We start from the raw sequence: 27,711 nt of genomic DNA on the forward strand, positions 1-27,711 counted from the left end.
TGCCGTGCAGGCCGGCAGTGTCTCGGGGTTGTCTCACTTTAAGCTGCCACCGCTGCCGGACCATGATCCTGCTGCCGGGTTTGCTGTTTATTTTGTTGGGAGAACCGGGTCGGTGTCGGGGGGAGGGGGGAGGAGGTTTTGCTTTTAATGGAGCTATCCGTCACTTTGCTGTGGCCACCAATTCGGTTTACATTGCTACAGATCAAAAGCTGTACCATCTGAGCCACGGCCTGACTCTGGTCCAGAGTCTGTCCCAGAGAGGAACGAAGAGCGACAGCTCCGCGTTTTACCGGGTTTCTGAGACGGCTCGATGGAACACAACTTTCAGTGTCAACGTGTTGCTGCCCTTTGTAGAAAACAAGACTCTGATCAGCTGTGGGGTGATCGAGGAGGCTGATGGATACTGCGAGGTGCTGGACTTGATGAACATCTCTAAGTTTGTGCACAAGGAGGGCATCAACGTGGGACTAAACCAGCGCACAAGAAGCGCTTCCGTCTCATTCCTGGTGACCTTGCAGATATCCCAGAATCCCTTTTATATTCTGAGCGCCAAACAGCAGAATAAGACATCCGATTCCAATACAGCACTCGATATAGTCGAACTCCAGAATACGGACGAAAAACAGTACGGAGGAATATTTTCTCTTACTGATTTGAATGAGACACCGACCTTCAAAAGCAAAGCCCTAGTGGACTTTGTAGACGGATTTCAGATCAATTCAACCATCTACCTACTCTCCACCGTGCGCTCAGGCACCGATGAGGCCAGCAGAGTCCGTCTAATTTGGTTTGAGAAAAAAGACAGCAAGGCCAAGACTCTCAAGTCGCTGCGGGTTGTTACTCTCAAACACTCGGATGCCGGTCACGGGAGCAGACTCCTGGCCTCCTCGGTGGTCCCGGGTGGGCCGCCTGTGCTTTGGAGCGGAGTGTTCAGTGTAGATGGAGGACAGACCGACACCGAGCTGCTGGTGTTTGACATCAGCCCTGATCTCACGACGGTGCCCAATGCAGACGAGGACTTCTACAGTGATGAGAAAAAACCTAATGTTCAAAAGGTAACGTGTCAGTCCTCCCAGTTTCCATGGTTGGTGACCACTGTAACAATACAGTTGCATTAATTTATTCTTTTAGTAGCCTATGCCTATACGGTATGACATGCTGCTGTTTCTGCAGGAGGATAGTGAGTTATAGGCTTAACTGGAAAATTATGTAATATTCTTGTCAAGAATGTAACTGTATAATCATCTATTATTTATGATCAGTGTGTCAATTCACTATATGTGTAATGAATTCTTATTTTCAGACTCATGAATCTTGTGTCATATTCAAAGCCAAAGTAAATTAGAATCCCTGTTGAAGGGACCTTGTGTTCTCAATAGGTTGACTCTTAAAGCTTTGGATACCTGTAGGATCCAGGTGATCAATGTCTATGTTTCTCAGGCACAGACACAGAAGGCAGTGATCTTAAGGTGGAACAAAATGACCAGTGTTCTAGCAGTGAAGAAGAAGGGTTGGACGGTTTTCTTCATCGGCACAGAAGATGGTCAGCTTATTAAGGTGTGAATAAGTAGTTGTTATGTATGCTATTGGAAAAAGAAAAATTGACCTAGAATCATTTCATCATACAACACTGATAGCATTCACTAAGGATTTATGCAGCATCTATGTATGAACTTAAACCCATAAAGATGTGTTGTAGTAGTTTTCACCAGTTAATTGACAGTGACAATTGTTGTAAAGTTGAATTACTGAACAAAAATATAAATTTAATGTAGGTGCTTCTATTCCAATTCCTCCTCCCTAACTTTACATCAGAGCCATAAGGCTATTGAAGTACAGTTTTATTTGATCTGAGTTAGCGCAGAGGATTCTGGCAGATGGACATTTCCTCTATGTCTTCTATATTTCACTATCTGTCACATTTAAATCTTTCTAAAAAAACAAAAACATCAATAATATTCAACCAGTATTCTTTATATATGCTCATTCACTTGATTAAAGAATTAAACAGAAGTTTGGGAGCGGTTCAATGACCCTCTGCCCTGTTATGCTGAGTTTACCTTCCCAATTATTCATAAACTCATTAAGTGTGTTTCTTAGAGCTATGCAGCTGAGGCCTAACAGAAGAGAATTGATTTTGTTCTGATTTGTAAATGTAACACATAAGACAACTGATGCACTGCCAATTTCAAATTCTGAAATCTCATATTGTTTTTTATAGTAAATATTTTCATATTTTCTATGTTATTATAATTATACCCAACTGTACTCATTCAATGGGAAACAGAGATGATCAAAAACAACTCAATTTGAAACAGTTGCATCTTTCTAATTGCCGTTGTTTTTGCTAAGGCAGCATGGCAATGTAAGTTGGCTAATAGGAGGCATCTATAAATGAGAGCTGAATGAAGAAATTGGGTACCGGGCTGCTGTACTGGTGCGCAAGTCTGGCAAGTTTAGTATAAGGGAAATTTGTAAAGCACACAGTTAAAGAGAGAGCGGGGCTGCTGAGAAAACAGTTGCATTATATCCTGGGTATGAGTAGATGGTAAAGTGATGCAACAGAGTGGAAGTCACATGATGTGGACATTTCAACAGAAGCACCAGCAGGATGTTAACATATTTCTACTATGGTTTGAGTTTCTAATGGTGTCAAAGGACAGGGTCACCATCAGTGCTGGATATAGGTTGTTTGGACCTCGTGCCGATGTTTTTGGACAAACTGGCCTGGACTTCAGTTAATCATTTGTGAGAAGCAGCAATAATGATGTTTGATAGCTTTTGTGAAAGTAGAGCTTGCTTTGAAAGGGCAGGAGGTAAGACAGGGACAATAGTAGGATAAAACCAAGTCAGAAATAATCCCCCTAACCAAAGTCTGTTTCACATTATGTGGTGTGGAGGTGTGTGGTAAACATGCAGTTGATATTTAGGTCCACCCCTCCTGGCCCATCCTGCTGCCATTAATGCTTGCTAACACATCTAATGTGTATTAATCCGTAGTTGTAAAATGGTTCCAAACAAACCTTCAATTCAATGCATAACTGACATGCTCAAAATAAAAAAAGGCATACAGATGTTTTTGACAAACTTGCCTTTGTCAGTCACACAGATTAAACCTTATTCTATAGTGTGTTCATTTCAGCATTAGTGTCTCCTTCACTTGTTTTTAAGTGTTACTCAGCAGTATCATAGAGTGAGTTAATGTATGATATGTCTACTTTTGCTGTGTTCAGAACTCTACAGCAATGTGTCCTCTACAACAACGGCCTCTATGATAAGGCTTAAAAGACATAACCAAATTTATTAGCATTCACATTTTGGCTATGTATGGATACTTTTTTTTTTTTAACTTGACGATTTTTATTAAATTAAGCCTTTAAACATTAAGGAGGAGATGCTCAGCCTCTCAAAAATATTCTTTGTTTTTGTCAGCTTAATGTGGATAAGAACTTTCACACCAGCTGTCCCACAGTGCTCTACAAAGCCAGTGACGACCGCAGAGTGTTTCCCAAACTACATCTGGATCAAGTGGATCATAAACATGTGTATGTCCCATTTCAGACAAAGGTAGGTGCGATGTACAGCTATTACGTGTTTGGTGTTGATGAGGACTGCTGGAATTTAAATACTCCTTGAATTTGACAAACAATCTTATTTTTACCCTCATGTCACATTTATATACAGTGTCTAGATCAGTGTCAATGTTTTGTTCTAGATTGAGCGTGTACCTGTGTCAAAATGCACAACCTACACAGATCTGCAGGCGTGTTGGTCTGCACAGGATCCATACTGTGTCTGGTGTGGCTCTGAAAGGTCAAGGAAATAACTGCATCTGTCCATAAATATCTTTAAACATTTGTCCACTTGGTTATAACACACTTTTCCCTTCCACATTTGAAGACGTTGCACATTTGACAATGCCTGCAAAGATTCAGATTGGTTGTCCATTCCTGATGACTACCAACAGAAAATGGTTTCTCACCTTTTTGAAAAGGACTCAACTGGCAAGGTAGAGAGAGAGAGAATATATATATATATATATATTTTTTTTTAACTCTGATCAATTTTATGTCACTTATTTGTCCTTTAAAGACTGACAATGTGACTTTTCTCAGATCAGACTGAACATCCAGACACACCTGACAGTTGGCCAGAAGGCATTTTCCAACTTCGCCTGTCATTTCTCTGTGTCATCCAGACAGCTATGTAATTTGACGAATGCAGGACCTCCAAAATTCCCACAATGCACTTGCATCCTCTCTGATAGCAGTTTTCTCTCTGAAGGTCAGTTACAGTCAATATCAAACACACAGACCTTCATCATCAGCCTGGTATTTGCTGTTGTTTCCTCATCACCGGTGCATGCTGCAGATGACACTTTTACAGAACATCTGTGAACTTCTGTTCTTCAGCTTTCAAATGTGTGATGCCTAATAGGTATATTGCATGTTAACATGTGCATCACTGAAAACTACAACACTAACTTTTTTGTAATGTTCCACAGGCCTAACAGTCACTGTAAGGATAAGATTAGGGACAATGGAGTTAAATGAAAGACTGATGTTAACTAACTGCTCTAACATCAGGGGGCCGCCAACTTCTGCCTTGTAAGTCCATAACTAACATCAAAACACAAAAAGAGTAATGTTTAATATCACAATAAAGTAGAGCTGAAAAACCTGAAACAATGTCCGATCAGGTTTAATTTTCCAACAAAAAACTAAAATAACTTTTCCTATGCATTACATATGTTGTAATGGTATGATCTACCAAATCATTATCATCCACATTATTAACATTTTTCTGAAGATGCTGGTCTTGATTTGTTTTCTCATCAGGTGTCGGCAGTGTATGAGGGCTGGATGTGGTTGGAGCAAAAACCACTGTTCCTGGGCAAACCGAGGAGTCAGAAATGTAATTATGCAAATTTTCATGTGTCTGTCTAACATGTATTCATGGAAAAATTGGAAAGGAGACAAAACAGCTGGCAGAAAAAACAAATGCCTTCGATTTAAAAAAATAAATAAAATAAATAAATTTTTTTTTTAATGGATTATTTTGGTTGCCAATTCCAACTGGCCCAGCACCCAGCTGTCTGCTCATCTTATCTGTTTAGGCTCTTTACGGTGATACCACATTTACTGTGAAGACAGTCAAGGTTCCTCAGAAACTTTGCTGATTACTGCTTAACACAAGTGAAATGCTAGTTTAACAAAAATGCTAAATTTCTGCATATAAATACAGCATTTAATAAGATAGTCATTGTACGTTGACATATACCTCAGTTTTCTGTTTCTACGGCTCTCCAGGTTTTTAGCTTTGCTAGTTTTATGTTAAACAGATCATAACTCCAAAAGTACCTTTACAATGAATTTCATGCCTGATGTTTCTTTGCCCTACTTTGTCCTGCAGGACACTGTTTGCCAAAACGTGGAGCCAAGGACAAACTACTCTGTGAGTGAATCTCAACTCCCACATAAATTCTTTCTCCTAAGTTCACCTTCTTCACGTTAAGTAGAAGACGACACATTAAAATTATTAATTTTGTGTGTGTTTTATTGTCAGAAGCCTGAGATTTCTTCCATCACTCCCAATGTTGTGTCTTTCTACGGTAGAAACCATGCAGTGTTATCAGGTCATAACCTCAGTAATGTGACCAGAGTGAGGATACAGACCGAGGACTGCACTCCACTAGAGTGAGTCAGTTTACATTGTACCAAAAGTGTGCTTACCATATTTAAAACATATCTAGTATTATAAAGAATTGTCACTCATTATGAGTTGATATATTCTAGTGTTTGATGGCACTGACATTACTGATCAGTGACCCAGACAGTGCGTGTTTACATTTCCTGAAACTAGAAACTGGATTTCTAATGTAAAATATGATTTTGCCACAGACACTGTGACAAACGTCAGTGAGATTTTGTGCAAATTTTTTGTACTGAGTTGAGAAGTTTCACTGAGGAAGCAGTAGGGCTCAACTGCTGACCCCATCTAATTTGTCAGTGGAAACCATATTTATTAGGAACTCCTGAACCTGACTGTGTCCTCTGTGTTGGAGTTGGATGTGGGTTGGTCTCATTCAGAGCCCTGCTTCTCACCAGCAAGGTGTCAGATGAGGATGATGTACACCCTGACATGCTGAACGCTTCAGATAGTGTTGGTGTGGCATGACTGACGCACCACATCCCATAAAAACCAGTGACAGTACGAGTGGAGCAGCAGACCTGGGTAGTCTCCATTTTTAACATGGGGACTGGAGAATGTGCACCAAATTATCTGTGGCTCACTGCTTAGCCTACCTGGCAGAATCTTTTCTGGTGCTGGAACTTCAACCAATTATTAAATTCTAGATAGGGGAGGATTCATGTAGATTCCGCTCAGGCCATGCAATAATGGACTAGCTCTTTACCTTTGTGAAAGTGCTGGGGGTGATCGTGTGAGTTTGATCAGTCATTCATAGCATAACCATTGCAGGCAAATGGCCTCGTATAGCCTATTCCCTTGACTTTGACCCTGTTCTTATTATTTATGAAAAGGGTTTAAAGGTGCAGCTGAGTTCAGGAATGTGTTCACTTTAGGAACCTCAAGATTTCATCACTGCTCTTCACAGATGATTTGATTCTATGTGTGAGTTCTAATGCTCATTTGAGCAATTTGTAGCTCAACGTGAAGCAACTGGGATGAGGGTATGAACCTCCAAGTCTGAGGCCATGGTTTCCACACGTAGAACTGTTCCCTCTGGGTGGGCTGTGAGCTACTGCCCCAAGAGAAAGGGTTCAAGTGCTTGTGTCTTGTTTATGAGAGAGGACTGCTAATTTGTATTTAAAATGTTTTTAACAAGTTACACTTGTGAAAAGAGCATTGTGAGATGACCTGGCCCCTCTTTCTCTTCCTGTGTGCTCAGGTCTCTTGTGTGGAACAAAACAGATGTGAATCTGACATTTCACATCCTCAAAACAAACATTAAAGCTGTGGTCAAAGTATGTGCTCTCCTCCCAGATGATAGTTGCCATGGCAACATGAAAATCACCTACAAGTCATCACCTTCCTGCATCAAAATTGTGCCAAACAGCACCTGGGCCAGGTATGTTTCGATATAATCAGATAATAATAAAATATATTTTGGAATTTTATGGAAATCATATGTAGACTTATTTAATCCATATACAGAACAGGCCAAAAGTTTGGAGACACCTTCTCATTCAAATGAATAGGAAAGTGTGTCCAAACTTTTGGCCTGTACTATAAATTAAATATTTTTCTGAGGTGGGCAGGGAGTGGCTTCAAACACTTTGCAAATGGGGAAGTCAATGGCAATAATTTCCTGCCAAAATGTTTGCAGCTTTTGATACCGAAACTTGGTTGAAAGAAAGAAGCAGATGCCTGCTTTTTAGTATAAATATACTCATTGACTTTAAATTTGCCTGAATGAAGGCTTGTTTCATGCCATAACATAATGGGACTTGTGGATATGACTTGTGGATATGACTTGTGCACCCGATAAACAGGAAACTACAAGGTACTGATCTATGATGCTAGTTTGGTTCCAATCGGTGCCACGTGTCATTCCCCACTCTTTCTCTCCCTGCCCCCCTCCCCTGCTTTCCTCTCACTCTTCAAGCTGTCATATCTAATAGATAATGGTATTTCATCAACTAAAACAAAAATAAATGAAATTGCCTGTGAAAATTAACGCTGCTTCTAACCCAGTAGGGGAGGAACAAGACAAGTATGAAAAAAGCTAATTGAATGTTGCAGGGTTCATGAGGGGGCAGCACGACGGCTTAGGGGTTAGGACTGTTGGTTCAATTCCTGGGCCTGAGGGGTTTCTCTGTGGAGTTTGCATGTTCTCCTCGTGCTTGCGTGGTTGTCCATGCAATCACCAATGAACATGCATGTTCATTGGTGATTCAAATTTGTAGTTATGAGTGTGAGTGCCATTGTTGTTCATAGCCCTGCAGTAGACTGGCAACATGCCCAAGTTGTACCCCACACTTGCACTTGAAACGGACAGAAAGTAGAAAATGAATGAGAGAGGTATTATTTGCAAAATGAACCAACACTGGGATAAGTTACTGAAATTAATTTTAATGTAGAGGAACATGAGGTCAAAAATGTCTACATGGTGGTCTAACTTCTCTACTGGGACATCACAGGCTCTCTTCCAAGTTTGAGTATGACAAGCAGTGTGCTTTTGGAGGGACTGTGCAATTTAAAGGACATGTTGTATGTGAGAGGTGTTTTATTTTTTTTTTATCTTATGTTTTGTAATGCAGTTGCACAGCTTAGTTTCTCCATTTTGTTGTGCAATGATAATAAAGATCTAATCAAATCTGATCTGACCTTACCTTAAACCTTGTACTTTTTATAAACAGTCACTGAAATTTTAAATGAGCTATTTTTGAGTTTACCAACAGTGCCTTCTCACTAGTGGAGTACTCTTTTCTGACACATATTCTTGGAAACAATGTCAGTAACTGTTAAAGTTATGAGGGTCATCTGATGGGGAAAGGCAGTGTCGTATGCCACTTCCCTTTTAGTTTAAGTAACTGAAACTGATACTTCTCATTTTGTGTTTGCACTTCGTAAATTAGCACAGACATCCAAAAATACTTAAATTATAACACATCATGCACCCATAACACAATACCATTAAAATACAGTTATCTGTAGTTTTTTGTTTAGTTTTTTTTTTTTTATCTGTTTAAGAAAAGAAAGAGACGGGATTTTTTTTTTCTGATGCTAATTGAAGGAGTCATAACAAAATGTAAGAACATAGCATGCATGTTAATGTCCTCTCCATGTCATTGTGTGCTGCTTCGTGTCCTGTAGTGGGAAGAGGAAAGTCACAACGATTGGCACTAATCTGGACTTGGTGGAAGGGATCACACACAGCCATGCCCTCCAGGAGACCATACATCCTGAAAACAGCAGCTATGAGGTCTGTTTGGAAACAACCACTATGCACCGTCACATACCATGTCATTTTTAATAATATCATGCACAATTGTATGCATGTGCATATTTATATAAGCACACATACATACAAGTCCTGTCACATCATCCCCAGCTATCTTATAATAACATGTCATATTGCACCAAGGTTTTGTATTATAGTTGTCACATGCTAAGAGTCCACTTTCATTGGAGCTTTTTTATAATAGTCAATTTCATACCAGTTATTTCATGGAATTTCAACATATCACATAGAGTCCTGTCACATTATACCATCATTTCACACAATGCCATACATAGATTACATCACATTCTGTATAAGATTAAATGATCCAGGTCATTTTCTGCAGGATCTCACCTATTACACATCTGGAGCTGCAAGCACTCGGGGGACTTTTAACAGCACTGTGTTTCTGAAAGTAGCCAATGAAACCTTGCCTTGCTCAGCCAACATCATCTACTATCCAGACCCTGAGTTTACCCACTTCACATCCACACATAAAGGAGACCACGTGCGCATTGTCATAGAGGTAATTAATATTTTTGTCATGCATGCACAAACGATATGATATGAACACATTAATGATCAGCACTTGTTTCTGTTTCTCATTTCAGAAAAAGGCAGACAAGCTGGAGTTGACAACAGCAGAACTATCAGTGTTTGGCATTCATAAAGGAAAAGAACATAGCTGCACATGGCTGCTCAAAGAAACAAAAAACAAGACAGATTATTTCACCTGTGACATTAAGAGCACAACCATCACTAAATTTCAGCAGATAATGGTAAAACTTTCAGTCAATAAAGCAAACCAGGATTGGTGACCAAGCACAATAGTTTTGTGTTATGTATAATAGTAGTAGATGTGTTTGCTGTGAAATTCTTTTAAAATAAATGTGATAATTAGGGCGCCACGCTGCAAGAGGAATAAATACATTCTCTCTCTTCTCTCACATACACAGACCGGCCACTTAGCCCTACTTTGGACTTACTGTGTTCCTCCAACTCTCTCATTTGTTTGAGAATATGACCTATACTGTACAGGCCACAACTACATATGTGGTTATTAATGCTTTAATGAATAGGTTTTATTTTGAATGTGTTTTTAATATTGCATGTAATTGCTGAGTTTGTGTCCAAAGAAATTTTTCTGCAAACTGACAACTGAGCATTATCTTATAGTATCTTAATTCCTTTTCTGTAGATAAGGTATGGAGACAAGACGATACCACTGAACCTCGGTTCACCACCGCTATACATTTGGATGCTGCTTATACTTCTCTTGATACCCTTCATCATTATCAGTGAGTATACAAATTCTGGTTGAGTGATTTGAACCATTTTTTATAACTACCAAACTTGGAGATGTATAGAAAAAACCTTAACTAGCACCTGATAGGTGTAGCACATTAAGAACCCAGGAGTGAGCTACAGCTGTTGCTGCCTTGTGGGCCTCTGTAAAAGATAAAGACTGGCTATTTTTCATGTGCAAAAGTCTTTATGTTTCTTTTTGTCTTTCAGCTGTCATAATTCTCTACCGTAGCAAACAGAAGAAGCTTACTGCGGAGATGAACAGGTTTGTGGAAGACCTGGAGCTGGACATCAGGAATGACATCAGACAAGGTTTTTTTTTTTTTTTTTTTTTTTAAATTCTCACAATGTATATGTGCTGTAACATCAAAGTATTGAGCACTTCTCCCCTGTAGACATTTACAATGAACTCAAATACTGGCCAGTTTAACAGGACAAATTTTGGTATCAAATGCTAAATAGAAACTACTGTTCTTTAGCATCATACCCCTGTTGTACATCGACATCTTCAGCATTTTCCAGATGCTCACATTTTTTCCAGCATATAGTTTACAACACAAACAACAGTGACACTTATAACTCAGCAAAGATTTTGAAACATCTGCTCAAGAATTACAGATGGGGAAAAAAAAGCCTCTGAACAAACTCTGGTGCATTTACAACAGTTATGAATCTTGGCTATGTTATAGCCTAGATTTATAAAATCTACGTTATCTAGGTTATAAATATATGTCTAGGTTACAAAAAATTATACATTCATTCTTAAATAGTCATGAGGGTTGAGTTGGAACATGTAACTATATTAGTCCACCACATAGCTGCAGCATTTTGTTATTTCAATCTTAATTTCACACATTGATACAAGTAGCATTTTATGCCAGTCTTTGCATTTTTCATTTTCGCTCTGTGTTTACAGATGTTTCCGACCTTGAAGACTGTCTGCTAAATTAGAATGCCTTATAGCTCTGTTTCACAGTCTCTGCAGCATGCTTCTTTTCTAGATGAATCAGATTATTTTTGATAAGGAACTTGGCTCTATAACACCCTCCTCAATGTTTAACCACTTGAACCACTTTGTTTTTCGGGTGTCAAGCTTGTCACATATCTCTGTTAGTTTCTCTCCACTTTACTTTGTATTGTTTTTCATTTAAATTTTATTGACACAGCAGGGAAATATTTATCATCTGCTTTGTCCATTGTTCTGTTTCCCTGGAGAAAATATAGGTCTTTTAATGGCTTTCACCCCTCTTCCATGTCGATTATCCACAAAAGCAGTCTCACTTAAATGTATGCTGCAGGTTTTGTGGATCTGCAGACGGAGAAAGCTGATCTGATGGAAAATGTTGGAGCAATTCCTTTCCTGGACTACAAGCACTTTGCCACCAGAATCTTTTTTCCAGAGGTACAGTGGAGGTTTAAAGAATTTAAAAAAAAAAAAATCACATCAGACTAACTCTTAATATGGTGCTGCTTTATCTTACAAAGTCAGAGTAACCATTTTGTTTCTGTTTCTCAGAATGAGGCTTTGATGGCATTGTGCATCAGAGACATTGGTCAGGTAAGGTTTGACATCAGCTGTGTAGATATGCCGTTTTGTTTTCAGTGATGTTTACATTCTTGTATCTCACCTGGTGACAGGATGCAGTGACGGTTCAGCTTGATGAAAGCTGCCAGGGCTTGTCTGGGCTGATTCAGGATCAGTTCTTCCTCACCTCTATGGTTCACACTCTGGAGGAGCAGAAGAGCTTCACCATCAAAGACAAGCCAGTTTTTTTTTTCATAATTTACTTAATGAAAGCCTGTTTATGTGACTATTTCTACACATCGTTATACAAAATATTTCTGTTTTGTAGCAATTCAGTGCAGCAATTCACCCTTTGTATCCTTGTGTCTTTTGGCTGAATTGCTACAACTAGACCTTATCTACTTTATGAAGATGTAGTTTTTTCCCTGCAAACATGGTGTCAAGTATTCTCTCTGCAGGCACGACTATGCAGTTAACATAGACATTGTCCTTATTTAATTCTGTTCTGTTTCAGGTGTATGTTGGCATCTCTGCTAACAGTAGCACTTCACGGCAACCTGTTGTACCTGACAGAGGTGATGGAGGTCCTGCTGAAGGCTCTGATGCACCAACACAGCAACACACAGCCCAAGCTCTTGCTACGGCGCACTGAGTCCACAGTAGAGAAACTGTTAACCAACTGGATGTCCATATGCCTTTACGGCTTCCTCCGGGTAAGTTGCTCTTGTGTTTCTTATAATCTGTGTTGTTATCACAGAGTAACTCCTTTGAATCGGCCTAATACAATGGCTGTATGGGTGTCTGTTGGTCACTTGACTGGTGGCCAAGAGACAGCTGGTCAATTTGGGGAAAAAATATCACCTTGTGATTTTTCTTACAGATATTGCAATTTGAGTTGCGATTTATTTTTGTCCTTTTTCAAGTGCTGGTTTGTTGTATTTGGGTCATTCCTTACATGACGTGTGCAGGATGTATTACATTTGGGAAAAAACATTATTCAACAAAATTAATGTAAGTGTTGGTGGTTTGTTTTTCCTCTGATGTGGTTCCCAATTTTTACTCTGTCACATGTCAGATCACTGAGTAATAAAGTTGATGAGACTGCAGTTTGTCTCAGATAAGAGCATTTTTCCAAGAATGATGTCACTGAGATACTGATCCATGAGCACAGCACAGACGTCGGTTTGATGGCTATCCAGTCATGATAGAAGACCACAATAAAACGAGACCTCACAGATCCACCAATGGATTACTGTTCCATCCTATTAAACACTACATGGGCCACTCAATTAAAATGCACAAGAGACTATAAGCTGCTGTTATTCTTGTTCAGACTGAAAGAGTTTAGGGAAATCACCATAACATTTGTTTATAAGGCCAAATTATAAGGAAGTTACAGAAATTATAAGTGACAGTATCAGCACTGCACTGTCTCCATTGCGAGTTCAACATGTTCAAGTGTTCATGTTGGGAGACATAATACTTGCATGTCACAATTATTGTGAGTCAACAGCATGCTTAAAGCAGTAGTGTCGTGTTCTTAGTCTTGTCATGACTTGGGACTCGGCTCATATTAATTAATATATTAGTTAAATCATTGTCAGCATACAATGGGTGGAGTAAACGGGGACAGGTTCTGATTCAATAATATTAATTATTACACCATGAGGCCCCAGCAGAGTATTTTAGGTCAATCTAGGAACCTAAGGTATCACTTTAGTCATTTGATCACTACATCAACTGTCAACAGACGTATTGTGGAATGGAAATGACTTCCGTACAGCTATCCTGAAGTCAGGGCTGTTATTCATGTCATTAGTTCACAGTCAGTTTTAATCAGCTCTATTTCATTACGCCACGTGAGTCTGAGTTCATGTGATAGTGGTTTAGAGATGTGATCTAGTGAGTTCCTGTCTCTGATCCTGTACAGGAAAGTGTTGGCCAGAACCTGTTCCTGATGGTTAGTGCTCTCACGCAGCAGATTGCCAAAGGACCTGTGGACTGTGTGACAGAGAAGGCCCTGTACACACTCAGTGAGGACTGGCTGCTTTGGCAGGCTCCAAACTTCAGCTCCCTGGTATACACACATGCACACATACCCATTCATACCCCTGAGCAGATTAGTGGAGCCAACCAAGAGCCTTTTTCCTATGTGGGGGTTTACTCAGTTACTAAAATAACCACTAAAATGTGCGTGGAGCTTTTACATGTTAATTTTAAACAGCTGCTTTGTTTTAACCGGCAAGTCATCATAAAAACTTTCTGGCATTTTTGTACTGATTTTGGTCTGGTTGTGTCATCAATTCATGCAATAATGTCTAGTCAGCAAACTGTGGGATTTTTCCACACACACAGTTTTATTCTGATCTCTATTGGCTCTACTCTAAGTAACATTTGGGTTGCATATAAATCAAGAACATAGGACCCCTCAGAAAATCTGTTTCAACAAATCAGCAAATCACATTTTTTTACCCTCTTTGGAGATCTTCTTTGAACTTCTTTGAAGTAAATGAAAACAGATTTCATTCATGATACTATTCATGATTCTAGATACACGTTTTTTTTTTTTTGGGTTTTTTTTTTTTTTTGGTCAGTTCAATTCTAACTTTATTAAATACTGCATTATCAAATAAAGAAAATTGCATAAATGGAGTAAAAAGTCACCGCAGTGTATAAATACAACAACCAGATATTAACCTGTGGCATCTGTGTCACATAAGGCTTATTTGTCTGCAGTTTGTTGGTGGGCAGGGTGAAACACTGAAGTCTATGCCAACTGTGGTTAAACTACACAGCTAAGCGCACTAAGACTGACAGAGCTGCAGAGCTGGTGGTGACTGTCTTCATCACTTCAGTCACATGTTGTTCTACATCACCTTCAACATATGCCTTCTTATGATGTTACTTCCGTGCTCATTAAATCAGCACAATGTACATGGTTCATACACATGGCCCTGCTGCAAAGCATGCAAACAGCATTTCATTGTGTGACATCTTTTGTCCCTGTAGTGGTAAAATGTGTGATGACACTGGAAACTGTGACAGTAAAACGTTTAAAATAGGAGAATTATCCTATGATTACATGCAATTCATTGTCCATGTTTGTTTACCTGCAGAAGCTGAAGGTGCTGTTTGCAGTGGGCAGTGATGGGGAGGTCAGTGAGCCTCTGGAGGTCAGCGCCCTCAGCTGTGACAGTGTAGAGCAGCTCAAAGAGAAAATCCTTTCCACCTTCAAAGCAAAGTTTGGGTTCCCCTACAATATCCCCCTGAGAGACGTTTGTGTTGGTCAGTAACAGAACACAGGTTTTGTCTCCAAGTATGAGATTGTAGATATGTCTTATTCTCAACAAATAACTAAAGGCTCATATTTCTTATTTCCTTGTGCCACAGAACTTCACTGTCCAACACATATGAGAACACATCATTAAACATTTATCCTTAATTAGTATGAGCATCAACATTGTAATTTTCTATAGCTAAGTTCCACCAAACAATCATTGTGGTGCATCAAATGTGTGCAGTATTTGATAGCAGCAAAGCAATGTGTACCACTTGAAAGTAACATTTTACCGAAGCATAAAAAGCCCAGCTGTTTCTGGAAATGTCTGTTGTTCAATGAAAGTGTAGACATGAATTATCAGATTTGGTAGTAGTCCAGGCCAGTGTCACAAACAGGAATATTACTGCATGTATTTGCTCATTTAACTTCATACCATGTTCTATGTCTGCATTAAAACATAACAAATGAGTGATATTTTAATGGCCATCAAGCCATCTATGACCTTCCAAGTTTTTTCTAACCGTTTCACTTTTTCCCACCAGAGTATGAAAAGAACGGCTGTTTTTCCCCCCTTGAAGAAGTCGATGGAAGCTCTGAGGTTATTGGTGAAGTGACGATGCTCAATACACTTAATCACTACAAGGTGCGAGGTGGGAGTATTTCATACAGAAGCTTTTGTCTGCCATTGTGTGGGCCCTTTGTGTAGGTAGAAATACAGTAACCTTAAGTGTTCTGTTTTGTTCAGATGTGGTTTGCGCATGACAACTTGATTTAGCACTGACACATTTAATCTCACAGGAAAGAGCCATAGAGTTTCACCTCAAGACCAAATTATCTTGTTGGAACCCTTTATTTCAGTTCACTTTCTAACCATACTGTAGAAAAAGTAGTCATGGAATTTAAGTATCAAAAGTGAAGCAAATGCTGAAGCGCCTTAAACCTGCTTCCATCTAATGACCATCAATGGTTAACTCTACTGAAAAAAGAGGTCAGATTGTATTGAAGTCTATGTGAAAATTAAACTATTTGTCACTTGATTTATTCATTCAGTAAAGTTTTTCTAATCAGGTCAGAGAGAGAAGTAGGTTTTTTTTTTAATTAACACAGACACAAACATCATTAACTAAAGGCAAAGAATCTGACCTCATTGGACTCAATGTTGGCATGTTGTTCAGTCTTTCACTTCCTTCACTTCAAAACGTGCTGTTGATTTTAGCCTCACCATTTCCTGTCTCCAACAAGAGAATAAAATTAACCCAGTTAGTTGACAGCGCCTCAGTATCACTTTGTCATCACAGCTGAACAGAGAGCTTTTATATACAAGAAAAAAAAGACATACCAGGAGGAGAGTGGTTTCTAATGGCTTTATAATGGGATCAGTATACTGTACTCTATCAGAGTGTCATCAGGGCTGTGGAGTGATACAACTCTTAACACATTAACATCTCATAATGCAACAAGAAACAAACAACCCCAACAGTACAAACCCAGATGTATGGGTGTTTTTCGGTGAATGATTTTGGTTTCTTTTTAAAACGCCCACACACACACTATAAATGGTTTTTCAGCGTTATTAAACTGAAAATATATCTGACTTAGGGAAGACTACATAATAGAAATGAAAATCATAACTTGAAACTGAAGCAGTCATGCTTTAATTTTCAAAGATTCAGTTGTTAGTTTCTGTTTTTGTTATGTTTAATCCAACTGCATATTAACATTTTGGAGCAAAGGGCATAAAATGAACAAAAAACCATGATGATAAACTTTGATGTTGGTGTTCGCTCTCCGGTAGGTTCCTGATGGAGCCACAATCAAAGTGCTCTCGAAGAAAATCCGTCCTCCTCTAAGTCCACAGGGAAGTCTGAAGGGTGAGAGCAGAGAGAAAAAACACTGTGGACTTAACACAAGAATAACTCTGCAATTTTTCCTTCATTAGAGTTTGATGGGTAGATTGTTAACGGACATAATACATCCATCCATCTTCTACTGCTTATCCATTTCCAGGTTGCGGGGGTTGGTGGAGCCAATCCCACCTCTCATTGGGCGAGGGCGGGGTCACCCTGGACAGGTGGCCAGTCCATCACTGGGCCAACACACAGACTCAGACCTACGGGCAATTTAGAGTCACTAATTAACCCAAACATGATGTCTTTGGTTGGTGGGAGGAAACTGGAGTACCTTGAGGCACAGGGAGAACATGCACACTCCGCACAGAAAGGCCCCTTCTTCTCGCTGTGAGGCAACAGTGCTAACCACTATGCCGCTGTGCTGCCCTCAATATCAATTAATCTACTCTTCATTTTGATTAATGAAGAGTAGATTAATTGATAGTGAAACAAGAGACAAAATAAAAGGAACTAAGGTCTCATGCCTTATATTACTGGACACTGTAATTCACATATCAAAACACCCACACTGACATCTAAATCATTTTTTGAGTCATGTACAGTACAGACAAAAGGTTTGGACACACTTTCGTATTCATTTGAATGAGAAGGTGTGTCCACACGTTTTGCTTGTACTGTAAATAATTGTTAGTGATTGAAGGGAGAGGGGGGCGCGGTGTTGCCCTGATAAACATTGTCACTTGTGGCTTCCCTCTGGGTACTGTGGCTTCCTCCCACAGTCTGAAGTTTGCCTGAGTGTGTGTGAATAGTTGTTTGTCTGTTTGCACTGGCAAACTGTCTTAGGTTGATTCCCACCCTCATCAATGTCAGCTGAAATTGGCTCCAGTCCCGCAGCAGCCATGGCAATAAATTGTATAGATAATATAGATAAGTGGTATAGATGATTATTAGCAGAGCTAACTAATGACCTCTTCTGTATTCACAGATGATGCAAACTTCTCTGGAAAATATTTCCACCTGGTAAGAGACATTTTGTGTTTCATGTTTAAGAGACTCATCAGGTTCGGTGTAACTTCACTTACTGAAGGTGAGTTTGCACTGGAATGAACCGGTGTCCACTGTTTCCTCTACTGCCAGATTGATCCAGATGTAGCTGAGGACCAGAGAAAGAACCCAGAGAGGAAGAAGTTAAAACTGAAGGAAGTGCACCTCACCAAGCTGCTCTCCACCAAGGCAAGAGGAACCTTGTTTTACTTAAATAGACTCATTCCCACACAAGCAGAACTGACAATAGTGGGGATTTTTTTTAACCACCAGGGAGGAGCTGTCATTCTTGCCTCTTGCAGCCTCAGCATAGCTTTGATGAATCTGGAAGAGAAAAATAGCATGTGTCACTTTGAGTCTCCCTTTATTAAGAAAACAGAAAATTAACAGCAACTTCTACTGAGAGTGGAGACACTAAGTTGCTTCAAATGAACATAAAGGAAATGTCAGCTGCTGTTGCAGTTAGTGATTTAGGCTTCTTCTGAGCAGCAGAATGACGTCACCTCATTCTGTCTTTAAGGTGGCAGTGCACTCGTTTGTGGAGAACCTGTTCAAGACCATCTGGGGCACGCCACACAGCAGAGCTCTATATGCTGTCAAATATTTCTTTGACTTCCTGGACACTCAAGCAGACAACATGAAGATTACTGACCCAGAAGTGCTGCACATTTGGAAGACCAACAGGTATAGCTGGGTCCTTCCAGAGGACAAATAAAGGATCAATGCATGTATTTTCGAGCATTTGTGTGATTAGTCTTTACTTCACAGTTTGCCTCTGCGCTTCTGGGTCAACATCCTGAAAAACCCCCAGTTTGTGTTCGACATGGAGAAAACCCCACATTTGGACGGTTGCCTGTCTGTCATTGCTCAGGCCTTCATGGACTCCTTCTCCCTCAGTGAAACCCAGATGGGGAAGGTAAAGTGCCAATCCCAGCTAACTCTGTGAGAGGGGGGGGTACACCTTGGACAGGTTGGCAGTCCATCACAGGGCCAACACACAGATACAGAGAGAAACAAACAACCACTCACCCTCACACTCAGACCAGTGAACCTAGACATGCATGTCTTTGTACGGTGGGAGGAGAAAACCCACGCAGACACGGGGAGAACATGCAAACTCCGCACAGAAAGGCCCCAGGCCGGGAACCAAACCCGTGACCTTCTTACTGTGGGGCAAGAGCGCTAACCACGATGCTGTGCTGCCCAAAAGTACAACATGTGCCTCATTTTTGATTTTGACACAAAGTGCACAAAAAACTGAATTCTTCAATGTTTTTGTGTTACAGCATGCACCAACCAACAAGCTCCTGTATGCCAAAGACATTCCCAAGTTCAAACAGGAAGTGAAGGCTTACTACAAGCAGATCAGGGAGCAGTCACCAATCGCAGACTCAGAATTCAAGGACTTCCTGCAGGAGGAGTCAAAGGTAACATCTACCCCATGTCCTTCCACAATTTCTAAAGAAATTAGTTCAGGGAAGAGCAGCAGTGAAAAAGATTGTGCTCTTATTTTAGAAACATGTAAATGAATTCAACGAAGCTGCAGCCTTAAGGGAGCTCTACAGATTCATTCAACGGTACTTCACTGAGGTCAGTGCTTTTCATGTGATAAGCAACTCACTTTTTTTTTCCCCCACACTTCTCAATAATAATTCACAATCGCTGTGTATTTTGGGGTAAATGTCAGTGGTGTTGGTAGCTGGTACATGGTCACTTTCTCAGTAAAGCTACCAGAATCTGAAAAACAGAAAAGGTTTATGAATCTGGTTCAGATTTTGTCATCCCAAAAAAAGCAAACCCAGACTAGAATTAGAAAACATGGGGCCGAACTGATGGATCATCAGTCGTGTGCAAACACAGCACAGAAATTAGTGCCGTCAAAGAAATATGAGATCACAATATGCCCCATATGTCTATATTAGTGGTTCTAATAATAGTTGTTTCTTTTTATCTAGAATGTTTTTAGACCCAAAACAACCAAACAAACCTGCGACACAAACAGTGACAAGCGTGGTTGTGGGCTGTAGGAAATGAGGTGTAAAACATTATGATTTTTGTCTTAGTTTCCTTTACCAGGCAGTAACTCACTTCCTGTACTTGTCACGCTTCAAAACCCATCACATCTAAACAGTACAACTTGATATAAATACAAATACAACCATCAATCTGACTAGATTAGAAATCAGACATTTCATGAAAACAAGAGAGTGACCTAAACAAACGATTTTTTTATTTTTATAAACATTTCGCAACTTGTTAAGGTTTGTGTCCATAAGCACATATCAAGATAAGCCACCCCCCCCCACAGGACTTGCAAAATGATACTGGGTTGATGTTTCCACAGATAAAAGAGAAGCTGAACCAGAATGGAGCTCCCACTGAGCTGGTGGAGCAGCTCCACCACGTTAAAAAACTGTTTGATGGACTCAAGAGCTGCTCTTGGAACTGAACTGCCTGTCTGTCACTCACATGAATCAGCTCAGAGGAGCGCTGACACTGACAGGACAGCTCTGATGAAACCGCCAGGAGACAACAGAGACTTTGGCATTTCCCATCCCAGAGATGAGGTACTGAGTAAACTATTTGAAAGGAGAAAGGAGCAGCTAACTGTCCGCAATTAGACCAGTCAGTGAGGAAGAGTGTGACTTTTTGTCTGAACTGAACTGAAACTGGTTTTGGCATTAAAATAGCAGAGATTCTATCAGTAACATGCATAGAAAAGGGCAAAGACACCAATTTTCTCAACTGTAGGCTACATCTGCTGGCTGCTCTCATGTCTGATGCATGTTTAGCTCTCACAGTGTTCAGTAAGTAGCAGACTTGTTACTCAAGGTCCCAGATTCACAGAATTACAAAGTCAAATCCACATACATGCCCTAAATTCACAGATAAATCATTATTTTTTTCAGTACAGTTCAAGTAAAAACATGTTGGACATCAACTGTCTGTGGTGTCTTAAAGCTCTGTATCAACTCCATAGAAAATCCAGCCCTGAGGACATCATGTTTTTTTGTTTTTTTTTTTATAAAAGGTGCTGCAGCTTTTCACTCTCCATCACAGAGCGAGACATGTCAGTACTGACAAAATGCACCACTCCATTTTTTTTTAACACAATAAATGTTTGTCTTGTGTTTAAAAAAAAAAACAAAAAACTGGTTGCACCCTTGATTTTAAAACGTGGCTCCATCTCAGTCTGTAACTCTACTGCAACTCCAATGAGAAGTAGTGTAGGGGTCAGAGGTCAGGCTGGAACTTGGGGTCCTGCTCTCTCTGCACCATAGATCCCAGTTCTTCCAGCTGCTGCTGCTGGGCACTTTCCAGATCCTCCAGCCTCCTCCGTAGCAGAGAGAGCTCCTTCTGCTGCTGCTCCTCCTGCAGGACATGAAACATGAATACAACCACTCTCATTTTCAGTATTTTGTCTCATTGTGTTGCCGTGGCATTTACATATACCGCCTGTTTCCTGTAAGTTTATTCAGACTTGAGTGAATGTACATCTGCGTGGTTGTTTTTTTGAAGCAGCTCAGCATCTCCTACTTGAATCATGATTTACCAGTTGATGTGGCATTTAAGGACTGCCTCTTTTCAACCCACAGAAAGAAGTGCAAGTTTGTTGGATTTTCTGTGGGTTCTGTGACCTAAGGGTCTAAGTATAGTGGTTAAGTTCCTCAAAACTCAACGTGCTCTTGCTGCATTGGATTCCACACTACTTCCTGCTGCTGTAGGTGTAGAAATGAGAATCTGGGCCCCTTTTCTGGAGGATCTCTCATGCTGCAGAAACATCTTTTTGCTGTTGTACTTACTGGGATGTTTGATAGTGGCCCTTCAGACGTGAGGAGGAAGTGAGTGGGTGAGGAGGTTAGAAATGCAGGGCCTCCACTGAACAGACCCTGACCTCCGAGGAGGAGGCGACGAAACTCATTGTGTCGCCGCTGCAGCTCTTTCAAACGTCTGCTGAGTTGAGCTTGTTCCTCTGAGAATGAAGAACGTCTGGTTTCAGAGGAAAAAGATTTCACTTTGACTAATTTAGCCAAACCTGCAGTTTCTGGTGGTCAAAGCTGATGGATAGAATTCTGCTGCTGCAAAACACACTACAGGCACTTAAGTCACATTTCCTGTAGCTGTAAATATTTCAACTTGTTTCACTTCTTAAAATGGGAAATTGCAGCAGAACAAGAAATACCATACAAAGCAACCGGGATGAGAAACTAGTCTGTTTAACGTGATATTACAGCAAAAAGATAATTTCATTAAGAAAATGAGAATCGATAATTACTTCTTGGCTGCAGCAGCTTCAAGTTCCAATTCTTCTAGCTTTGCCTCCAGCAACTGGATCTTATCCTGCAGCTTCTTCTCTTTGTTCTCTGTCTGGGTTTTTCTCTACACAAAGAGACAAACACACAATCCCTTTTAAGAAAAACTAGTCAGTGTTACAGTGTTAGAAATTGGCTGTGCATGAAGGCGACTCAATGACTGATTTGTAATCTCGTGTCTACAAGCAGCAGGGTCCAAAAGTGAGACCTGTTTGGACATTTAACTACCAGCTGATACTAGATGGAATAAATTAAAGAAAATGTATCCATGGGAAACATTGTAGGGAGAAGCTATACCTTCTTCTGAGCAGCTGCCGCCCTCTGCAGTCTTTCTTTGACCTGAGAGTATTTCTGCTGCAGCTCTGAGACTCTGTCTTGCAGCTTGTGTTTCTCCCCCAACCACTCCATCTGGCGGTCTTCCAACATCCTGGTGAAAGAAGACAGATGAGACGGTTGAGCCTCATGTGGATATCAGTTTGTTTATGCAACATTAGACGGAGCAGCGGCTCCACCTCTCTGTCTCGTGTTGGTTCTTCTCAGCCTGGCCTCGCGCCATCCTCAGCTCCTCCCTGACTCTGTCCAGGTTTTCTCTGAGGCGCTGGTTGGTCTCCATCAAGTCACTTTCTGAATGTGACAGTGTCCCCAGCTGAACGCCAAGTTCGTGGTTCTTCTGTTGGGTCATATGATCACCGTTAATGCAGTTATGTAAGGGATACATTAACACTATTTGATTTCTGTTTGTGTATCGTGTTGATTTACCTGCTGCAGTTCAGCTATCTCTGCTTTTTGTCTCTCCAGTTCCTCAAGCTGTGAGTTTTGCTGCTGAAGTTTGGTTCTGAGTAAAGCATGAAATAAACATTTACTATAATGTCAAAATGCAGAAAAGCTCCTTTTAAAAGCTCCTATGCTGGCATAAAAGAAATAAAAATCCTCATCATGCTGTGGACAAGCTGAACCCTGACACTTATTTTGTGGCCTGTTTCGTCTGTTTCTGTTCCTCAGCATGTTTGTACAGGAACAGAAACTAGGATGAAATGCTTTATCCTGATGTGACACAGAGCACCGTCTCAGCCTCTAGTTTGTACATGTATGTAGTACTCTGCCATTGTTGCTTTTAACGGTTTCTCGCCCTCACACAGCAGATTCTCTGACTCATGCAGCTGCATAGAGTCCCTAACTGACCTCAGGTTCTGCACCTCTTTGCGGGCTGCCTCTTCACTTTGATGGGCACAGCGGACACGTTCCTCCCACTCTTCCCTCTGAGACTGTCCTGTGGCATCCTGCAGTGCCCTCTGCTGTTCCAAAGCTGCAAGACGGTTCTCCAACTCCAACCTGCCAAAGTCATGCACAGGACAATGCACATGAAAAAATAAAAAACTATAAGGATTCAAAGCTTTTCAATCAGCAATCGTTATTGATATAAAGGTGATTCTCACTTTTCCTCATGCAAAGCTGCAGTTTTGCAGAACTCCTCTTCTCGGGCAGACTGCACTTTCCTAACCACCTCTCTCTCTTTCTCCACCACCACCTCTTTGTGTCGGTCCACTGCAGCTTTCAACATCTCTACATCTGCTTGCAGGCCTGAGATGCACAAGTTACTGTGAGAGTTTGCAAGCAAGGTATTCTCTGATACAATCAGTATGCAAAGATGATTTATTTTTAAAATCCTTTGTATGGCACAAAATCCTGAATTACTGAAAAACTTTGGTTGTGTATATTTGCCTTTTGTGTTTCCTCCTTGATGTGATGTTTATTTTCTCATGAACACAATATTTTCATATTAATCTGAGTGATCATAAGTCAGACCATAATGCACAGCAAGTTACATCTGTGCAGTAAACAAACTTTTAGTCTGCAGTAATTTGACAGAGGGAAGTGAAAACGAGGCACAAGATCAAGATGTAAACATGAACATGACTGAAAAACCCAATTGCAGGAGGAGTTGAACACGGAATATAGTCAGTTTAAATAAGGACCACACTAATTTTGACAAGTCTACCCCCAAGTGTAAGTTTGGGAAAAATGAGAGACATGACAGCGAAACCACAGACCATGTGACCTATGCTGTGAGTTAACACGTCTAAAATTTGTCAAAGGAAGTTGGTGTCAGATCAGTGCAGAGTGTTGTTTGTGTGTGGGTGCGCGCTATACCATCAATCTGTCCCTGCAGTGTGTCCCTCTCCCTCTCCACCTCCCCTTTAGAGCGAGCACACTCTAGTTTGATGCTGGCCACCTCCAGCTTATGTGAATGTCTCAGACTTTCAATCTAAAAACAGGAGAAGAAAAACCAGTCAGCATGAGGCTACAGAAACAGACGGAAGACATCTGCTGGATGCGCATTAGAACAGCTAGCGATTCTACACTACACAGTGTGTACTGGTGACAACCTTAGTGATGCATGTTTTACTACTGATCTAAGTGTATTTGCTGTGGTTTTTAGTTTCTTAAGGAAATTAAATCACTAATGTAAAAAAAAAAAAAATCTAATTACAAGCCTCTGATATAAACAAAAAAAACCAGATGTGAATTAGGTAAAAACCAATGAGGACTAAACCCAGAGAGTTTCACGCATTACTGACAATCATAATAAAACTCGAATTAACTTGATGATTTGATTTTTGTTTCATGTCCAAATATGCAGACGACAACAAACTGACCTTGAACCTTAAACATTAAATCTGACATTAAAGGCCGTGTTTGAGGCCACAGATGTGCGCACCTCACAGGTGAGGGAGTTGACCTCTCTCTCAGCTTTGTGCAGTCGTCCAGTGAGCTGGCTGTTGTGCTCGTGGCTCTGGTGAAGCTCGCTCTCCATCCGTTCCAGCTGCAGGCGCAATGACTGACGCTCTGCCTGTCAAAGTAACAAGCAATCAGGCCCAGCCATTACTTAGGAAAACACTTTCTCTATTTAAATTGTAGAAAAATCTGAATGTGATCAGCTTGAGGGAAACTTTAAAAACTGCTACGACATTAGCCAGAAACACGTGATGGGGGCATTTTAAACCCAGGTACAGCGCCATGCAAACAGCTGTTGTCTCACCTCCAGGGACTTCACAGCAGCCTGACACTCCGACAGCTGTCTTATCTGGATACGCTGAATGTTTTCAGCCTGCTGACCAGAGTTCTCTTTCTGGGCTCGGAGCTCAGCCACCTCTGCCTCCAGCCCCTTGAGCCGCAAATGGAGTTGGGCCTTCTCCCTAAGCAGAGCCTCAACCCGTTTTCCATCACGCATCAAGTCTGAACCCTGGTACTGAGCCACCAGGTCCTCCCTGTCCTTCTCCAGACGAGAGAGCTGACAACAAGATACTGAACATTTTAGACCTCAAACTCCAAATGAGTATATCACACTGGTGTAGCACAAGAGCTCCAAACACACCCACCTCTGCCTCATAGCAAATCCTCCTCTCCTCCAGCACACGAACATGCTCTTCTCTCTGATGGTCAAACTGGGACTTGAGGAGGGTGAACTCATACCGCAGCTTGTTGTACTCAGACCTGTATTTCTCTGTCTCCTGTGAAGAAGAGTGTCACACATGAGCTATAAATCAGTGAGAGGAAAGAGAGAGCAATCAGCTAGACAAATATGAAATGGGAATGACTTGCTGCCCCCATCAAAGCAGAATTTCAAAAGGCAATCAATGCTAATCTGCTGCCCGTTGCTATGGACTTGACATTCCCAGCTGCTAGTGCCTTGAGCTGGTATGAAAGAATAATGGCAGCAATTTCCCTCTTCAGCTGCTTAATGGCACATGCTGAAAATAAAGGTGGAAAAAAAACAAAACAAAACAAAACGATCCTGTTCTAATATTCTATAGTAAAGAAATGAAAGACAGATAGAAGCAGACCTCCTCCAGTTTGTTGAACCTCTCTCTGACTGGAGCTTCCATCTCCTGCTGCACCTGAGCTCTGAGCAACTCTAGCCGCTGTGGGGTCATCACCTGTTCAATCCAAAAAGACACACACAGAATCAGAGTAAGTTTGAGAACACAAAAAGGTGATTCAAATTCATCCAGAAAGCCACATCAGGAATTGGTCATTTGATCTGACGAGCAGTTTTTAAGGAAACAGGGCCAGAGGAATAGGAAAAGGAAGTTAAGCTCTCCTCTCTACCTGCAGTCGGAGCTCCTCCAGCTCCCTGGTTTTGTCCAGCAGCTCTCCTCGCAGCTCAGCCAACAGCAGCTGCAGCTTCTCCTGCTGAGCCTGCCTGTCGCTCAGCAGACGCCTCAGTTCGCCCTGTGCCCGTGTGAACTCATCCTGCAGGCTATAAAAAAGATGCCATAGCTGAGCTGGATCATGAAATGCCACCAGCCTGTGGCAAAACACTGAATTGATTTCATCTTAAAATTGATTTGAGACTGCTCAATCTCTAGGTGCAGTCCCCCTGGATCATTGGTGAACTGATTAGCCTTACCTGGTGTGTTCAGCCTTTAGAGTCTCATAGTTAGTCCTGTGGTTCTCACATTTCATCCTCTCATCAATAAGCCTTTTCTGCAGCTCCATCTCTGCTCCCCCAAGCCCAGCTGACAAGCCCAGCATGGCTGCAGACTTCCCCGTCCCGGGGTCCAGGCTTGAGACAAGAGCCCCAGATTGGCCGAGGGTGGACGATGTCATTTCACCTCTGCAGAAAAGGGTCAGAGACAAGATTTTTTTAAAAGCTGGTTTTACCAGGTGAGCGTCTTGCTGTGACTGTATCCAGAAAGCAGGTGAAGGTTTCCAATACGACTCCTTGTATTTCAACAGAGACAAAGACTGCCTCCTGTCTATGGCATGGCAAACATCGGGACTGCTTTTGTTGTCAGTTAGTAACCATGGTGGCTCTTGAGATGAGTCCCCCAGCTGCTTGTTATGAACTGGCCTCTTCACAGTCAGCGTTAAGCTCCAAATCAGTCTCAAGTGATTAGTTAGCTCTTATCTCTGCCTGCCATACCACACTTAGCCTCTGGAACACAATGTTTCACAAATCAACCATCCACACCGTCTCCAGAGCTGTGTTCACACCAGTACCTGCTGATCGGAATAAATGAACCCAACACTGAACTTCACCATGTGATCACAACACCACAAACTTAACTTTCATATGTAAGATCACACTCAAAGCAGAGTCAGAAGCCTGAGATACACGGTGATTTGTGATTTGTCGGCTTTTTTCTCCCAAACATTAACCCTCAATGGAAAAGTGCAGTCTGTGAATCATTGTTAAATAAACTCAGCATGTTTACGAGCTCTTCGCACTTTAACGATTGGCACTTTTGTCAGGATCCTCGTGCTGATTTTAAATACCGCGCCCTGTATCCCGCGGCTCCGTATGCTAACTCCCCGTTAGCTGTTTTAGTGCGTCCGTTATCGTCTGGCTCCCACGTTTTCTACGTTGTGTCGGAGCAGTAGGTTTGAAACTGGTGGTCAGCTCGGATACGATTTTTCACTGCAGA

The 27,711-nt window shown here is 41.1% G+C and overlaps 2 protein-coding genes across 6 annotated transcripts in view; one reads left to right on the forward strand and one right to left on the reverse strand.

The window, feature by feature from the left end:
* On the forward strand, positions 1-23,942 carry plxnc1 (plexin C1). 3 transcript variants are annotated; one of them, XR_003840420.1, is made up of 32 exons: positions 1-1,055; positions 1,441-1,557; positions 3,433-3,567; positions 3,716-3,813; positions 3,901-4,009; positions 4,116-4,284; positions 4,505-4,607; positions 4,839-4,914; positions 5,413-5,454; positions 5,566-5,696; positions 6,911-7,090; positions 8,839-8,947; positions 9,312-9,491; positions 9,577-9,744; positions 10,164-10,263; positions 10,481-10,582; positions 11,569-11,672; positions 11,787-11,828; positions 11,909-12,033; positions 12,310-12,508; positions 13,726-13,872; positions 14,912-15,080; positions 15,618-15,718; positions 16,871-16,946; positions 17,911-17,945; positions 18,063-18,158; positions 18,490-18,653; positions 18,738-18,885; positions 19,256-19,396; positions 19,485-19,559; positions 20,314-23,707; positions 23,834-23,942. XR_003840420.1 is itself a non-coding variant. In XM_029494895.1 (31 exons), exons 1-31 carry the CDS (start codon positions 63-65, stop codon positions 20,416-20,418), a joined length of 4,539 nt encoding a protein of 1,512 aa, XP_029350755.1. In that variant the 5' UTR covers positions 1-62; the 3' UTR covers positions 20,419-23,813. The 3 variants fall into 3 exon arrangements, 1 of the variants encoding a protein (XP_029350755.1); XR_003840421.1 differs by having other exon boundaries at positions 3,473-3,567; positions 4,121-4,284; XM_029494895.1 differs by lacking the exon at positions 23,834-23,942 and having other exon boundaries at positions 20,314-23,813.
* The window catches only part of cep83 (centrosomal protein 83), an 11,797-nt gene continuing 306 nt past the window's right edge, over positions 16,221-27,711 (reverse strand). The window contains exons 2-18 of one of the 3 annotated variants that reach the window (XR_003840422.1): positions 26,694-26,900; positions 26,393-26,543; positions 26,128-26,220; positions 25,663-25,794; positions 25,323-25,574; positions 25,002-25,133; positions 24,434-24,548; positions 23,719-23,863; positions 23,465-23,614; positions 23,042-23,117; positions 22,795-22,952; positions 22,580-22,709; positions 22,246-22,349; positions 21,773-21,959; positions 21,132-21,341; positions 18,008-18,293; positions 16,221-16,939 (exon numbers count right to left, since the gene is read on the reverse strand). Coding sequence is in view for 2 of the 3 variants with exons in the window: in XM_029494896.1 (XP_029350756.1) it covers positions 21,204-21,341; positions 21,773-21,959; positions 22,246-22,349; positions 22,580-22,709; positions 22,795-22,952; positions 23,042-23,117; positions 23,465-23,614; positions 23,719-23,863; positions 24,434-24,548; positions 25,002-25,133; positions 25,323-25,574; positions 25,663-25,794; positions 26,128-26,220; positions 26,393-26,543; positions 26,694-26,893 (2,163 nt within the window). In the remaining variant the exon portion in view is untranslated. Of the gene's footprint in view, positions 16,940-18,007; positions 18,294-20,219; positions 21,342-21,772; positions 21,960-22,245; positions 22,350-22,579; positions 22,710-22,794; positions 22,953-23,041; positions 23,118-23,464; positions 23,615-23,718; positions 23,864-24,433; positions 24,549-25,001; positions 25,134-25,322; positions 25,575-25,662; positions 25,795-26,127; positions 26,221-26,392; positions 26,544-26,693; positions 26,901-27,711 lie in introns of those variants that run through there. The other 2 variants (XM_029494896.1, XM_029494897.1) reach the window with 2 other exon arrangements.

The sequence above is a fragment of the Echeneis naucrates genome, chromosome 23, assembly GCF_900963305.1.
Source record: "Echeneis naucrates chromosome 23, fEcheNa1.1, whole genome shotgun sequence".
Taxonomy (NCBI): Eukaryota; Metazoa; Chordata; class Actinopteri; order Carangiformes; family Echeneidae; genus Echeneis; species Echeneis naucrates.